Genomic DNA, 17,709 nt, shown 5'->3' with positions numbered 1-17,709 from the left:
TCCCTCCCCCCCCACCCTTCTCCAGTTAAGGCCCTGAGGAGAACACATGTGCATGAATTTTGGACATTGCCCCTGCGGCCATCAATCGAACTTCGCCGCAATGCAATAAAGCACCACAGTGCAGCAGCGTAACTCAAGGGGCAGCATTTCAAAACATAATATTTCAGAAGGCCTTCCGAATTTCAACAACTTTCAGTTAGCAAGGTCGAAGGGGTAAGGCCCTTTTATTAACAAACGTACTTACGGCACCTAAGCGCACCGTCTTTGCTGCGTTATAGCAGTGTTTTGGTCAGGATTAAAACATTGCTGTAACGCAACAAGAACGTTTAGAATAAGTGCAGTAAGTATGCAGATTATTAGAAGTGCGTAACCACTCGACGTTGCTAACTGAAAGTTGCTGAAATGCGGGCGGCCTTTTGAAATATCACGTTTTGGAATGTTGACCGTTGAGTGAGTTACGCTGGTGCACTGCGATGCGCCGGAACACTGCCGAGTAGTTAGACAGATAACCGCAGGGGCAACGTTACAAAAGTTTCTGGGTACGGTTTTTGTTTGCCGAACCGAACACAGGGTCGCAATTTCATCGATGAGGAAGCATGCAGCGGTACTTTCAGTATACCTCAAGCCGACAACACCGCCCAGGGTCAAGAATGGCGATCGAACGGCAACTATAGGAAGGAATGGTCTATGCACCGTTGTCGATGCAATCAAAGTTTCAACCTGCCGGTGTGTGTGTGTGTGAAAACTTTTATTGTAATGAGGTCCAGAGGCTCGACTTCTCAAGCCAAGGCAGGCCGCTCCCACGTTGGCACTGTCAGGCCAAGCCTTTCAGCGACATCATGGGCCCTCTGGACTGCCCTTAGTTGGTCCTGAAACAATGGGCTTTGAATCCTTTTCTCCCACTGTGTCCATTCTGTGCCCGTTTCGCGTACTCCGCCGTTGGTCTCGCAGTGGGTTCATCTGCGTTCTCTGCCAGAAATACCAATGATTGAATCTCAGGCGGGTTGCCGACCGACTCCGCAAGCTTTCATTTTGCTACTTCACTGAACGCTTCCTCCAGGTCGTCTTTTGGAAGGTGAACGAAGGCCACGTTTGGCAGCGGGCATAACGAAGCACATGCGACAGATGTGAAAGAATGTGCCACTCTATTCCGGCTGTGTTGAAACCTTGTCGAAGAGGTTAGGGAACGCTTCCACATTCACCGAAAACGTTCGCTACGTCGGCAAACATCACCGAGAGCTACGCTCGAGCCTCGTCTGCATGGCACCATGCATCTGGTCAGCAAGCAAGTGCAGCGAATCGAATGGACTGAGGATTTGGGGCGTTTTATCTCTTATCAACCGCTTATCAAGCGTGAGCAAAGAGCGTATAAAGCCGTTATTGATGCGGTTGTTTATTGGGATCCCCTTTGAAACAGGGCGGCGACAAATACTCGTGCACCTACTCTGCCCGAGCTAATCAGGCATGCCACACGTGCTTTCAGTCTCGCATTTTACGTACAGTCGCGGACAGAATATTATGGACCATGAAATCTAAGAAAAAGCTGAATATCTTCGCAACCTCACAGCGCAATCTGGTATTTGCATTTTGGACCTCGACTAGAATATACTAACGTTGTCGTGGGCAGTTGTACTGGTTACTGCTACAGGCTGCTCGGGAATTGAACGTTTTCAGAGATCCCGTGGTCCATTCTATTCTGTCCGCGACTGTACGTATCGTTATTGTTTCTTCAACACTTCTAATCTACCTTAACTGTAGTTACGTATGCATGTGAAGGATGCGATCCTATGTCTCTTCTCCCTTTTTTTTTTCCGCCCACATCCTAAACGTCTGTTGCTTATCTCGGCTGCTGACCAGTTTATGCTATACATCCACCTTGCACGATCAACATAGCGCATGTTCTGGTCAATGCCACCGCGAGTCGGGTGGCTACTGTTCCTACTGGGGGCCATGGAGACAAGCTCCTTGAAGGTGTGTGCTGCCGACTAAGCTGCCGGAGACTATGGTGATGAGAAGATGCCTTTCAGAGTGGTGAACAGCTTTACATTCTTTTTTTCTGTATTGAAAAAAATTCCCCTTCAATTTGAACATAATACTCACCCGTTACAAAGGCCACAGCCACAAGCTCAGTTGAGTATACTTACCGCATTCACATGGTGCAAGCTGAAGGGGATCCAACAACACAAGATGAAGGCAAAGTGTGGACAAGGAACAGTGCTTTAACACTGCCTCACTTTGCACTTAAGCTAATAATTCTTGCAGGTATGGCACAGTACGTGCGACTGATAGAATACAGCACAGCAGAGCTCACATGAGCAGAGACAAACTGCTTCCGACCAATTTATTACAACACAAGGTAAGTGAAGTAGCACACAAACAACTATGCACAGTAAACGAAAGATGGGTAAATAAAATACACAACAGCTCATACACAAAAGTATGACTGCCAAGAGAATGTGAACTATGCCAATCATGAGCTCTATCATTGGTCTTACCTCTGCTGTGATGTATTCTAACTATGCTATTGAAACTAGCCCCAATGAAGCATTAAGTGACTGAGTGGGTTACAGAATGCTCACTCATTGCAGATCCCCCGTACAATGGCTTAGGGAATGCCACTGCACAGAAAAAGTCGACACAAGGTCTTTGGCGTGGGTTTTTATTTTACACGAAGCAGCAACAGGTGGCCCCAACGTTGTATACTCCTCACTGGCCTTGTTGTAGACATAGGTCAAGCACAACTTGCCACAGTACTGCCTGTCAAAGTGCACGGCCATGATGACACCCACTCCACAGTCCTCGCTGGGACACTCACGCCTCAGGCGAGTGATCTTGCCATTCTCGTTCACCTGCAAAATTGTCAATAAAAACCACTGGTTACACAGTCCAAAAGGCAAAACAATAGAGCACTGAAATACGTACACTGCCTCAATCTGCACTAATCATCTCTCAAAATGCTTTCTATGTACACACCTACAATTTCTTTTTCTTTTCTACGTGACACCAGTGTGTTGCATTTTACTTCTTTTTTTAAACCACACTAGGTACAATCAATTCACCTGCACCCTCTGAGCCAGTTCACAATGGTGCACGAGAAGTTAAATTGTGCAGCTTAATTTAGAGGTGCCGGTACAATAAGAGTCTAAAACAAATGCCGACGAGCAGACGTGGCGCAGCTCTTATGCTTTGTGCAAGCAAAGTACACAAGCTTGAGAGTTCTCAAACCGCAGCTATGAACGGCTTCTGCGGCAAAAATACCCCGAACTTACTTAGGCACAGCAAGCGTACTTCACCGGCACTTGTGCACATGTGCTGTGCCTGCAGATACAATCCTGTACAGCCGAGAGCAAAAGTCTGGGCACCAGAGGTGCCGCTAAAATTTTTTTTCGCGACCTAAGCATAAAGGCTGAAATTAAGTGGTACTGCCTACGCGCGCCCATTTGACCTGCGTCATGCATTAAGACAATTTCACACTGCACTATCCAAGACGAAATAAATTTTTTTTTGCTGATGCTGTGGTCTCAAGACCTTTGCTCTCCACAGTACATCTGCACCAAGTTCCGACAGCTGAGAGGGTGCAGAAAACTTCTGAACCAGCCCTGCACCTTTTGAAACGATGGCATGGGTCCGAGGGTGCCACTGTTGCGCAGCTCAAACTAATGACAGGGTGCAGCAGCCCGTCAGCTGCTCCAGGGGGTACCCTATTTTGATGTTCTTTGTGCAGATGGGTTTGTTTTAGGCTAGCACAGCGTTCCTTGTGCTGCTCTTCAGATTTTTGGTTTCTGTTTTATGTTAACATGCATTATCTGTTTGAATGTGAACTGTAATCTTGATTTATAGTAACAACGATATGTAATGCCCGCAGGGGCCTTTAGGGTATTTGAATAAATGAATAAACACAGGAGACATTGCAAGAACGTAAGGGACAGTCTAGGGCATGTTTACAGCTGAAAATTTATCCATGGAAGACTTTCTGCGAAACTGAAACAAATTTTTTTGAATCTGCCATTATGCATGCCTGGGTGGATGCGCAATGATTGAAAATGGGCCAATATGTTTGATATTCGCGCACTCGCAACATACAAATGCTGTGAATGGCGGGCACCATATTAGACTTCTTTTGATGCTGTTTTCATTGTGTGCACTTTGCCGTGAAGATGAACGGACGCTGTCGTGCCTTTTCTGAAGGTCATTTTCAAGCAGGTGATTGAGCAGAGTGCACCATACTGGCCTGGCACCTTTGTTTTTCTTACCACTCACATTGCCAGCTGAGCTTCTTGGCATCTGTTTGATTGCTACGCTGTTTCATGTTCATCCAGCCCCTTGCTTCACGACTACATTGTTTGACTGAACGACTTCCTTTCACTACACGAAGCAGCACCCACCGCGGTTGCTCAGTGGCTATGGTGTTAGGCTGCTGAGCACGAGGTCGCGGGATCGAATCCCGGCCGTGGCGGCCGCATTTCGATGGGGGCGAAATGCGAAAACACCCGTGTACTTAGCTTTAGGTGCACGTTAAAGAACCCCAGGTGGTCAAAATTTCCGGAGTCCTCCACTACGCCGTGCCTCATAATCAGAAAGTGGTTTTGGCACGTAAAACCCCATAATTTAATTTTTTTTACTGCCCAAATCTCTGGAGATTGTCTCAACAAGGCTCCTGCATTTGGCAAGCAATAAAGGTGACCATGGAATGCATAGGGAGGCAAGGCATGCTACACTCCCAGCATTATCCACTAGATCGGAGCATGGACCTGCAACCTAGCACAAAAGGGAGGACACCCCGTCGACCCATCTCTCGAGTGCTGAACAGACTGCATCAATACTGGGTTAAGATTTTGTAGTGATACCGTTTCTGATGCTGTTCCTTTTCAAGCTTCGTCAGCGGTCAGAGTGGCGTTCCGCCTGTTAGCAATGGGATCAGCTGGCCATGAGCAGGGAATGATAATAAGAGCATAAAATCAAGGAACAGGAATCGCTGCATCACACCAGATCTGTTTTCTTTTCAGCTGAGGAAGTAGTGATCACAAAGCATGTGCCCAGCAAAGTGAACAAGTGCTTGGCATCGCAGTGAACAACAAAACGCAAGCTCAATCTGCTGGGCAGTGACGCTATGGACCAAGGCAGGGAGTATACGCTCTGCGCTGAGCTTCCATTCACATGTTCGCATGCAGCATGCGCTAAGAGCGAATTTATTTTGCTGAGGGTGACTAGCGATACCTCAATGACGCCATTTGAGGCGGATGTCTCAGCAATGAAGGCCATTTCTAAGCATAGGCAGAGTCCTTCCATGTTTTTCTGGTCACGAAACTCCGCCGTCACTCTATGGGAGAGGTTCATATACTGCCCAAAGGTGCCGCGACGCGGCGCCACTGTGCCACAGAGGGCATCGTTCGCGTACCGAAATGCGTGCGCAGTGCGAGGCGAGCTGACTGATCGGGTGCGTTCTGTGCGTGTGCTGTGCTATTTTTCGAGTGTTGGGCTGTTTGGTTGAAGTGGTGGGGTGGGACAACGATGCCGAACACGTGTTGCGTGCCTGGGTGCCGTTCCGGCAACAAGGGCACGACTGAAAACGTGTCGTTGTTCTGTTTACCAAATAACAAGGATCAGCGCGAGAAATGGAAGCGGGCCATACCGCGGCAGGGAAGTGGCGGTTTTAATTTCGAATCGAAGTATACACGTGTGTGCGCGAAACACTTTGACGCCTCGGACATCGTCACAGCAAAGGGGCGAGCTTCATGTCCAGCAGGGGGTGGTAGGAACCCAACCAGTTGAAGCGGTACCAGTTAAAGGGACGCAGTAGGTATCACGATTATCGTATAAAGGTGACTACTTACAAAAAATTGCGATGCTGATGATGAAGGAGAATAACGGTGTTGTGAGATCTGATCAGGGCATTGATGACAAAACACATTTGCTTTATGCTTTGTTGCAACCTCAATTTGTGTTATACCAGGATAGAGTAGTTCACAGCAATAGCGCCCTTACCCCGGCCATCTATGAAAGGTATAGCATTAGAATTCCTTTAAATGCAAGTGTTAAAACAGAATAATATGCATTGTTTTATTTTCCATTGTCCTTTAGTCTTGGCTATTGGTGGGGTACAATTCTTCAATTGCACGTACTTTTAAGTCTATAAGCTGCTATGAGTAAGAAGGTTATTAGCACACTGTTAGCTACATTTGTATTGTGATTTGCTGAGCAAGTTTTGTTTGCATGTTTAAGTAACAGCTGAAGAAGTAGAAAGGTGGTACAGTAAAACCTCGTTAAACCGTACCCGCTTAAACAGTAGTTTCGGTTTAAAAGTAGTAAAGTCAATTTCCCGACTCAGCGGCCATTGAACATAATGTATTTTGTATCCGCATAAACCGTACCAGCTTATTGCGTACGCATCGGTTAAAACGTAGCGTTTCCACTTTTCGTCGCGCAAACATGGCGGTGCGTCGTCTCCATCGGGCGGCCCGGCAGAACAACAAGCCTCAGAGATCGGTACAACGGCCTCCAAGCGCCCTGTGCGTTTGCATGTGAAGCCGCATCAACATCAACATCATTTCGACGCCGCATGGACGCCATGCCAGAGAGCGTTGTGGCGTCGTGCAAGCGAGGACTCGCGTCATGTCAAAGCTAGGATAAAAAAGACGCCGGGTGCTCAGCATAGAAGAAAAATTAGACATCATCCGTACTACCAAACGTGACACGAAGAAGTCGGCGCTGGCCTGCGACATGGATCTGCTGTTGACTACAGTGTGTGGCATTTGGAATGCGAAGTTGCTCGGCAGCGCTGCTGCGACCGCGAAGAGATGTTGGCTACGAGGTTCGACTATTCACCATCGTTGCCGCTGTTGTTGCCGAAGTGTCAACTAGCGACAGTGATGAGGACGACACGGAAATCGACAGCACGGGCTATTCAGGCCCGACAGTGGCAGAAGCTGCGCGTTACGTCAGCCTCGTGAATGCGATCGTCGCAAGAACAGGGGCGCGATAATGTAACTATTCCAAACGAAAAGTTTTCCAAACTCCGGCACCCGGCAATGAAAAAGGCGCCACGGGACTTATGCAGCACTACTGCGCGCGTGCACGGAGAATACGTAACGCCAACGAGGAATCTGTCGTGCCGTGCGAGTGTTTGCCGAGAAGAGGGGGGCTGGCTGAGAAGCTGGCACGCAGCTTCAGTAAGTTTGAGGCCGCTGTCGTCGTGCTAGGCCGCCGCGACATCAAACGAAAATAACACTTACGTCCCGCGAAGTGAATAAATACTGCATGTTTTTTCCCCTTTCATCGCACTCTCTCTGAGTTCCGTTATCGACAGGTAAGTGGGCGATCTCATGCTATTTCGCTTAAACAGTACTACCGTTTAGTACGTACTTTTTCCGAGCTCCGGCCGACTACGGTTTAACGAGGTTTCACTGTATCTCTACAAGCCATTTTAAAAAAAATTGCTGTATTTGTGATGTGGCTACTTGTGTTCGTTGAGCAGCGTGAATAAGTGCTGGGCTTACTGACGCTTCTAAACGACTGCTTGCTAAGGCAATTGCCTAATTACAGCTAGTTTCAACTGTGCAGGTCCTAACACTTCAGGTTCGCCTTATTCCGTTGTTAAAAGCCGCACCAAAGACATTTAGTAGCGAAGTTCGTCTTGCATTAATCCTACCTAAATCTTATTCAGAAATGGCATCGCTTCGCAAGAAATCTTAAGCGCATGGAGCAGCTCAGTTCCCTTTTCTTTGTCATTAAGTATTCTACGGTAGCAGCACTTTGCAATAGCAATTTCATTCTTTTGATCTCGTTATAAGAATCTGCCCACAGAGTCCTTCTCTGCCACAGTTTAACAGAAACTGAACAGCTGTGCTCGGCGAACAATCTGGCGCTATGCGCAACGGAGAATTGGCGCTTACTCATCTGGTGATAAGTGGGACCACTGGCGTTTTGGTGCGAATGCGCGGTGTTTAATTTAAGGCCAATATTAAAAAGCGGAGCCCACCGAAGCGTTGAGGCGAACGGTGATGACGAAGCAATCCGGACCGAGACCGCCCGGCCGTGTACAGCTGACGCATTTCGACGGGGGCGAAATGCAAAACACCCGTTTATTTAAATTTAGGTGCATTTTAAAGGATCCCAGGTGATCAAAACTAATCCCGAGTCCCCCACTACGGCGTGCCTCATAATCGTATCGCGGTTCTGGCTCTTAAAATTCCAGATCTTTATTTTTTTCGGTCTGAGACCGCCGCAAGCTCCATGTTATGAGCGGCTTTTTTTTTTTCGTCCCGTGCGCTCATATCATCGCAGAAGACACGCTCAGGCAGTAATTTAATTATATTCAATGTTAAAAATAGTTACGTGAGATTAAAGCGATCGTTGAGGAAGTTGAGAAAGCTAGAATACCGAGGCTGCCCCACACACAACCACAGTGGTAGCAGCGTTCGCATGCCCTCTCATGCACGGTTGCGCCTCTAGCGGCGGGCGCTGGCGCTATATGAAACTGAGGCGGCAGTTTCGTGACCAGAAAAAACATGGAAGGACTCTGGCACAGGTGAGGCAGCAACATCCTTTTCCGATTTTTTTGCAACGACTGTTTCACACTGCAGCTTACACCACAGAACCTGCCAGGGCCATATGAGCATGACGGTGCAAATGAGTAGCAGTGCACAGACTGGCCACAGTCTGCGATCATGTTCCGAAGAATAAACAGGCCTCACTGCCCAGTGTCCAGCACAGTGACGGAAGCGATCAACAGATTTAACCAGGAGCAACACTGCAACAGCTGAGCTAGTGCGAGCATCTGTGTGGTGTGCCAACACCTTGTGGATGCTTCACATGTGGAGCATAGAATATATATATATATATATACAGTCGAACCCCGCTACAACGAACGTCGCTTCAACGAAATTTTCGCTTCAACGAAATATTTCCAATTCCCCGTCAGCTCGCTATACAAAGTAATGGAACAAATTTCTCATCACAACGAACCATTTTTGGGGCGCGTTTCCGCTTCAACGAAATTTTTGCTATGCGAAGCTCGATTTAAAAATATATCTTACAATAAAACAAGCATATCGCCGCCCATCTATGTACTTCCATAGGCCCACGCTGCTTTGTTTCGCTAAACATTCGCTGGACCAAACTAATCCACTCACTGAAACGCACATGATCACCGCCATAGCTTGGTGTTGATGACTATCGGGCTGGCTGCCTTGCGACAAGGCGCGGGGGCAAGCTCCCGTTTTCTTCCAATCCAATTCAGAGCCGCAACCAATCCGTTGCCAAAGGACGCAGCAGCCTGGCAACAGCAGCGCGTTTGCCCTAGTTTTTTTCACTCGTGCTTGTGCTGCTAGTGCGCTGTAATGAATGCGAGCATGGCGACTTCATCTAGAAAGCGGAAGTTCCTCTCGCTTGAAGAGAAGGCACGGATTATCAGCGCGGCATCCAGTGGCAGGAAAAAGGGAGATGTTGCAGCGGACTTCGGCATCTCACAGAGCACGCTGTCAACGATCTTGAAGTCGAAAGACGCGATAGCGCAAGCTCTTTCTTCGGGGACATCCGCGAAGCGGAAAAAGCTGACGCAAGCGGCTCATGAGGACCTTGAGAAGGCTCTGTACACGTGGTTCCTCGACGTGCGCGCAAAGAAGATGCCGGTCAGCGGAAACATGTTGCAGCAAAAGGCACTTGGCTATGCCTGTATGCTGGGCATCAATGATTTCAAAGCCAGCTCAGGGTGGCTGACCCGTTTTAAGGCCAGGCATGAAATCGTCGCTAAAGTGCTGTGTGAGGAGTCGGCCTCATCAGACGCCGACGCTGCATCTGCTTGGGCATCAGCTACTGTGCCGGAATTAATGGAGAAATATGCCACATCAGACATATACAATGCCGATGAAACGGGACTTTTCTTCGAGCTCCTCCCCTCCAAGACGCTTCACATGAAGGGCCAGCCATGCAGCGGAGGGAAGCATAGCAAAAAGCGTGTGACTGTGCTCCTGTGCTGCAACATGGACGGGTCTGACAAGCGCTGCCCACCGGTGATAGGCAAAAGTGCGAAGCCGCGGTGCTTCAAAGGTGGCAAGAGCCTGCCCGTCAAATATGTTGCCAATAAGAAGTCTTGGATGACACGGGCCGTTTTCAAAGAGTGGCTAACCGCTTTCGACCGTGACATGACGGCAAAGAAACGTAAGGTTTGTTTGCTCATCGACAATTGCTCAGCGCATAACGTTGAAGACGTTCAGCTTCAAAGCGTGGAAGTAAGATTCTTCCCGCCGAATTGCACGGCTTTAATCCAGCCGCTGGATCAAGGTATCATCAATAGCGTTAAAAGCGCTTATCGACAGCGACTGATTCAGCGGCTGGTGTTAAACATCGACACCGGTCGGGCAATCGAAGTGGATTTGTACATGGCTGTACAGATGGTCTCAGCAGCGTGGACGGCAACCAGTCGCAGTATCATCTACAACTGTTTTGTGCACGCCGGCTTTCACTCCGATGCTCAACTGGCAGCGAACTCCACGTCGGACGAGGAAGGCTGCAGTACAATTGCTCCACCCTCCACAGAGGCCAATGCGGCATGGGCAGCCCTTCAGGACTCCGGAGATGTGCCGGCCGATGTTCACATCGGCGACTACATCGCTGTTGACAGTGAAGTGCTAGCTCACGAGGAGCTGAGTGACGAAGCTATAATTGAGGGCGTTTGCCACAACGACGCATCATCGGATGATGACAGCGACGCGGAGGACTTAGCGCCACCACCTGCAATAAAAGTGATGGATGCTTTTGATGTGATCCGCAGATTTTTCGGTGCTCACGATGACGACGTCGCGATGCAACTGTTCACCGAGTGCGAAAGCCGCGCCACTGCACTCGTGGCAAAAAAAAAAGAAGCAGAAGAAGCTGACCGACTTCTTTGGAAATAAATGATGTTTTGGGACTATGTGGTCCAACCTGACAGTGTTTTTGGCCTGTTTTCGCCTCAACGAAATTTCGCTTTAACGAAATTTTTCGCGCGCCCCGTCAGTTTCGTTGTAGCGAGGTTCAACTGTATATATATATATATATATATATATATATATATATATATATATATATATATATATATATATATATATATATATATGTATACATACATATATATATATATACATATATATATATGTTCGAATAGAGAAACACAGGCTACTTTTCAGATTAAGTTTTTTTCTTGGCAATTTGTTTTACTAAATTAAAAAATTCACCGACAATTACGATACTACCTAAGGCAAAGAATTTGAGAGAGACAAGTAGCAGAGTCAGCTTTTATACGTGACTCGTCGAAGGTTCTAGTGTAATTGCTGGCGATCATTATGCAAGTAAATAAAAGTACCTGCCATGGTTCTCTTGGCTATGGTGTTGCATGGCTAAGCACAAGGTTGCAGGATCGAATCCTGGCCACGGCAGCTGCATTTCGATTTTCGTTTTATTTTTCCTTTCCTGCGTAATGATCGCACCCCAAACGTGGCATAGCGATATGTCGTGTGCCAAGTCTAGCTGATGATAGTGCTTACCATCTGTCGAATGCTGCACGAACGACTCCAAGACTTACCAAGTGGTCTGCATGCACCAAACAGATTCTTAAGCAGGTGCCCCATTTCATTCCTTTCATCACTTTCTGCACTTCCAAGAAAAAAAAAGAATCTACAACCAAACTTGCCTTGGTTTTATTATTTGTAGGCTTTATAATGGTTGTGGTCAACAACAACAACAAAAAAGGCGGCTTTCAATTCCTCTCGTCTGCACTCGTGGGAGCGCAACAAATCGCAAGTGGCAAGGATGGTAGCCACATTTGCATAAAGTTAGAAGTGTACCCTATTCATACGCCGACGCTTGTAACATGGCTAAGACATTCGCCCAACCTTAGCGGAAATGTGCCATATTAGGACTGTAGTGAAGACAAATGCCGCAGTTTTCGCAGCGTGCCTGTCATGTGTTTCCGTCACGAATAGCTACGCGTGCCCATCTCCGTTTCTGTCCTGTCAAAGTCGACATGGCTACGTTATTGCCGCAAATTTGCCGATATTAACGACATTATTCATTACCGATACAGCAGAAACTGTTTCGATGCAGGTTATGTACTCACAAGAAAAAAATATCACATTCGGTGTGTTCGGCTCGCTCCGTTGGCTGCCATTTTTGTTTTGATGTCCTGCACTGTTACAGCGGCAGCCACCTGTTTGTAGACCTGTTGTCACCCTGCAGCAAATGCGGGACGATTTTTTTTTTCGGAGAATTTACCTTGCGTAACGATCACACCCCTAAATTTGTGCCAATCAGTTCCGAAAAAAAAAACAATAAAAATAAACAGTGTCATCATTATGATAGTACATACGGTAATTTGTTTTACTGCAGCACTATATTTTGTGTGCCAATATAATTCTAATCTGCCTCACTGACTGAAACAAGGATGCCACTGTCACAAGAACCTTAACTAGAAGTCGCAACAGAAAGACGACAATGTTCTGTAAAAATTGTAGTGATTAATACTGACCTCACTCCTCCGATCACAATTATGGAACTAAGAACTGGATCAAATAATCACTGTCCACAACCTTGCTAAAGTAAGTGATAAAATATCAGCAGAAAGCTGAACTTGTCACAGTGGAGAAATATCGATATCTTTTATGGATTCACTCTGGGAGCCCTCTCAGCACAAGTTCACTCGGCGACTAACCCAGATGTAGTGCCTGTCAGTATTAAGCCACAAGTAGAAATCACAGCGGCAATCCTGCAGAAAACAGCTACTGTGATACGCATAAGAGCCAGCTCAATGGCAAAGAAGAATGCTTGTTGCAACAAAGAAAAAACTGTCGAATGCAAATATTCGAGCCACAAGTGCTCAGTGAGGCGCTTGAATGGCAACATCACAAGCTGCCACATGTTGACAATATTGTATCCGATTTTGCCCTGGGCAGTGGCAGAAGCTATTGACCGGTTGAACCAGGAGCCACACAGCAACGGCAGAGAAGCTTGGCTACAGTGCAAGCACCTGTTCGCTGAGCCGGCGCCCTAAAAAGGATTGCTGAAGGCTTCACATGTTTAACAAGGACCGGCCGACAGAAATACTGTGTGGAAAAAAAGTGAGATGATTACGATACTCACTAATGCAAAATTTGAACACAGCTTTACACATGCTTTCATTTTGCTGTATATTGAGGCAAAGAATTTCAGACCGAAATCACTCCACGGACTGGCAGTTGGCAAGTGCCATCAGTGCTTTCGTAGAGGGAGGGGCGGTATGGGAATGCTGGCATCATGAGCGACATTACAGCCAGCTGTGGAAGATGGCAACTATGAAGATGCGAGCAATATACTGAGGCAAAGAATGTCAAGACCGAAATCACAGCGCCTACTGGCATTGGATCAGTGCAGTCTGTGCCTTTGCAAAAGGGGCAGTATGGCAACATTATCATGATGAGTGGCATCGGAGCCAGTTGTGGAAGACAACAAACGTGCGAGCAGTGGCAAACACATGTTCGTGCGGTTGTGCCGACGTTCTACCCAGGAATGGGCGTCCGAGAGCTGCGCTCTAAAGGTAAGCTTGCCAAGAGGCACAGGCCAGCAACAGACTAGCTAGAGTCCCGGTCAGCTGTGGGGTCTAGGTGTTGTGAGCCTGTAGGGGTTCAAAGCACTCATACTTTTTGTTCCGTCCCCGCCCCCCCACCCCCTTTTGCTTTGTGATCACAAACACAGGACGCAACTTTTACTAGAGGAGGGGTAAAATGCATGAAGGTACTATGTGAGAGACTGCTGTTCATCTAAAAATTGAAAAAGAAATCTGAAGCGGGTGGTAGTGGCTTTTTCACAGTTCTCAAGGACTAGCATGCATGATACTAGATCAAATTTTTCATTGTTCTTTTTGAGTTGTGCCAGCATATGTGGCATGAACTTGTTGCTGAAGAACTGGGCTACATGATGAAGCTATCTACATTGCTATAGTGCAACACCAAACAAATTTAAATGCATATGTGTTTCATTTTATTGGAATAGCACATTGCCTTATGGAGCTTTCTCGAATGTTGGTTTTTATTCTCAGCAAGAAGTTTTATACAGTTGTGTTCATATTGAATATATCTAGCAGGTGATGCTATTTTGCTCCAATGTTTGTCAAATTGCGAATTCCTCTAACTATAAACACGTAGCAAGGACACTGCACTGAAATTTGCAAGTGTTTATTTTGCATTTCTAGTGAATTGAGAAATGCCCTTGAAATGCAATCCACAAGCCACTAACCTATGCAACCTATGCCCTGTGCTCGCTAAGATCCGATGGTGGTATTCACACAGAGCGGGAATCGCGCCAAATGTCATATATATCTAAATTCACAACATGCATCTGCCATGACAAGGGGGTGGCAGATGCCCTTTTCCGAAACCCTATAAATGCCCTTGTGCCCACACAGCAGGTTGATTTCTCCACTCTCGCAGCAGCTCAATGTGAAGACAACGAGCTGAAGAACTTGTTGATCGCAACAACTGCCCGAAGCCGCAGTGGCTGTCAGTTGTCGGATCCCAAGACAGAATGTGCTGTGACACAAGTATCGGCAAAGCTCACCTACTTATGCTTTCCAGCCTCCGTTGCCATGTTTCTGAATCTCTCCACAGGCTCTCTCATCTAGGGATTAGAAGCCACACAGAGACTGGTGACAGCAAAGTTTGTCTGGTCATGCATTAATCGCGACGTCTGGCGCTGGGCACGTGAATGCGTAGCCTGCCAGCATTTCAAAATACAGTGACACACCTTGACAGCACTGACAGCACTGGCAGCACTCCTAACCCCGGACTCTCGATTGGATCATGCTCATCTGGCCATTGTTGGCTTACTACCACCCTGCCCCTGCCAGACTTATCTGCTGACATGAGTGGATAGATTCACCCATTGGGCGGAGGCCATCCCTAAAGCGGACATCACCACTGAAATGGTTGCCAGTCCCTTCTGTACTATTGGGTTGCCTGCTTCAGGGTGCCTTCCCCAATCACAATGGATGGCGGCCAGCAGTTCGAATATGCTCTCCTCACTGGCATCGCTCGGCTCATTGGTGCCTCTCCCATATGTAAAACAGCATACCACCCCATGAGCAATGGCATGGTGGAGCGCTTTCACTGCCAGCTTAAGGCAACGCTCATAGCAACCGAAGAACACAACTGGGTGGAGGCACTACCGCTCATCCTTTTGGGCAGATGGTCCATCTAAAAGAAATCATTGGCTGCAGTGCCGCCGAGTCGGTCTATCGCACGACACTCAGGCTGCCAGGGAAGTTCTTTGTGCATGGCTCACACGAGACACCCATGACTTCCAGTGGTTACGCACTTCGTTTATGCGATATATTATGAGCAAACTTCGTGCTGCGCCCCCGTGGCTTACATCATGCCCATATGTATTTGTGCAACACGACGCCGTGTGACATGATGCCATGTAGCGGCCTTTTCAACCCCCACATATGGGCCATTTAAGGTCCTCTGCCATGGGGACAAGCATGTCACCATCGATAGATGCAGCCCCCAAGAGGTTGTGTCAATTCACCGCATCAAGCCAGCACACACGGACAGTGACAACAATGCGGTGTCCCCACAAAAGAAGCCCCTGCCTTCACCAGTGTCTCCAGCTGCAGAGTCAGCTCCAGAGGTGCTCACACAACATACCGTAAAAACCCGTGTATAAGACGAGGTTTTTTTTCTGTAATTAGCGTCCTGAATTTCCGCCTCGTACTATATGCAGATCCGAACAAAACATAGCGAGCCATGCATCTAGCTGCGAGCGTGGAGCTTATGGAGGCAAAAGCTAAGGAGCTTGCAAGATTAGAAGGGCTACCGAGCTCCGCCTTCAAAGTGAGCAAGCACTGGATTTATCGCTACCTGTGCTGTGCTGCATTTTCCTTATGTCGTCAAACTTCGATTTCGCAAAAGCTGCCCGAATCGTTCAAATGGCTGCTCATGGCTTTCTAGCGCCACGTTATTTCACTGCATAAGTCCAAGAACTTCCAGCTAGGGCAAATTGGCAATGATGACGAAACACCGGTTTATCTGGCCATGCCATCACCCCTCACCGTGCACGAAAAGGGCTCTAAACAAGTTTTATGTCCAGTCAATTGGCAAGAAAACGCGAGTTACTGTCATGTCATGCACGGCAGATGGATGCAAGCTCCCGCCCTATGTCATCTTCAAGCACAAGACAGTGCCGAAAGGTGAGGAGCTGCCAAAAAATGTGGTCATGAGATGACATAAGAAAGGCTGGATGAACGAGAATCTTGTGCTTGACTGGATAAAGTCCATCTGGTGTACGCGGCCCGGTGCACTGTTGTCGTTCCCGCCCATTCTCGTGCTGGACGCATTTCGTTGCCATTTGGCCGACTGAGTGAAGAAGCTGTTGTGCGAATCGAGCTCTGAACTCGTTATCCCGGGTGGGATGACATCTTAGCTGCAGCCTCTAGGTGGTTGCATGAACAAGCCGTTCAAGGATGCGGTCAAGCGGTGTTATGCAGGCTGAATGCGCTCAGGTGAGCCCGCAGTGACACTGACCGGGCGGCTGAAGCGGGCTTCTCCAGCCACGCTATGCAAGTGGATTGTGGACGCATGGGCCAGCATACCAGAGGACCTTGTGCATTGTGCATTGAAGTGCGGCATCTCGAACACGCTCAATGGCACAGAGCATGACTACCTCTGGGAAGATATGTCCGACAAGGAACTATCCGAAGAGAGTACTGCTGAGGAAGACAGCGATTGAAGTGCGGAGTGCAATTTAAATAAATGTTTTCCTCGCGTTTTCCTAACTCGTATTATATGCGCATAAAACTTTTTTTTTTTCCACGTCGCGTCCCTAAAATTTCACCTCGTACTATACACAGGTTTGTATTATGCGTGGCTTTTTACAGTACGCAAAGCAGACGATGCTCAAGAGCCCCTACATGCCTGGACCTTTTATCCCTCCGTTTGGCAACTCACTAGGGGGGGGAGTGCTGTAGCAGCCGCGAGCAGGCCACAACATGCAGGCAAGAGTGAGCTGCAAGTGCACCTAGGAACCAGTTCTTCTCTCTCCCACACCCCGCCACGCTCCACTGATAATGAGAGGGAAGGGTGACCAGTGTCAAGGCGGGCTGAAGCAAAAGAAAAATAAAACCAGTTGACAGTTGGGATTCATGCCACCAAACGTCTCTCTCCTCTGCGCGTACTCACCTCCCAACACATCTATGCCTCTTCATACAATAGTTTCGCAGGACAGGACGTGGCAAAGAATCATGGCAAATTATTTGCGGAAGCATCTTGAATACGTGAACATTAATGACCGAGTTAATGGCTTCGGTTCAAGGAGGATAAGGACTGCCTGGCTTTCAGCAACGATGTTGAGGACCTTTACTACTCCCTCCCTTTCTCACACCTAGCTCATGCAAAGAGTGAAAGACGATGAATCTACCTTTGCAATTAAATTCCGTATTCCAATGGAGGATTTTATAGAACTTCTAGAGTGCTGGCTTCAATCAACAAATACAGGATGGGTCCAAACGCTGTATACAGCAGTCGGGAGTCTCCATAGTCTCTATAGTCACCCCTGTCCTCAACAGCATTTGGTGGGCCGGAGTAGAATGAGGCATTGAAAGCTCTCTCAATGGAGTCGTCAAAAAAATATTCAGGTGCACTAATGACTGCCCAGCGGTCACTGACAAAAAACACACAGCAGCTGCTATGCGAGAAGTCTGCGAAG

The 17,709-nt window shown here is 47.7% G+C and overlaps 2 protein-coding genes across 2 annotated transcripts in view; one reads left to right on the top strand and one right to left on the bottom strand.

Annotated features, from left to right (window-relative positions):
* Positions 1-2,645: 2,645 nt before the first annotated feature.
* LOC135912226 (uncharacterized) overlaps positions 2,646-17,709 on the bottom strand; it is a 67,535-nt gene continuing 52,471 nt past the window's right edge. Inside the window, exon 12 of the mRNA XM_065444603.2 lies at positions 2,646-2,849. The gene's annotated coding sequence lies outside the window, so the exon portion shown is untranslated. The remainder of the gene's footprint in view (positions 2,850-17,709) is intronic.
* LOC139053003 (tigger transposable element-derived protein 6-like) lies at positions 8,690-11,012 on the top strand. Its single transcript, XM_070530139.1, has one exon. The coding sequence runs from the start codon at positions 9,339-9,341 to the stop codon at positions 10,893-10,895; it is 1,557 nt and encodes a 518-aa protein (XP_070386240.1). The 5' UTR covers positions 8,690-9,338; the 3' UTR covers positions 10,896-11,012.

Source organism: Dermacentor albipictus, unplaced genomic scaffold, assembly GCF_038994185.2.
Source record: "Dermacentor albipictus isolate Rhodes 1998 colony unplaced genomic scaffold, USDA_Dalb.pri_finalv2 scaffold_52, whole genome shotgun sequence".
NCBI lineage: Eukaryota > Metazoa > Arthropoda > Arachnida > Ixodida > Ixodidae > Dermacentor > Dermacentor albipictus.
The sequence above is the reverse complement of the archived record's forward strand: the minus strand, read 5'-3'. Positions and strand labels throughout refer to the sequence as shown.

Coding starts and splice junctions, on each gene's coding strand:
- LOC139053003 (XM_070530139.1), top strand. CDS start 9,339: ATGAATGCGAGCATGGCGACTTCATCTAGAAAGCGGAAGTTCCTCTCG.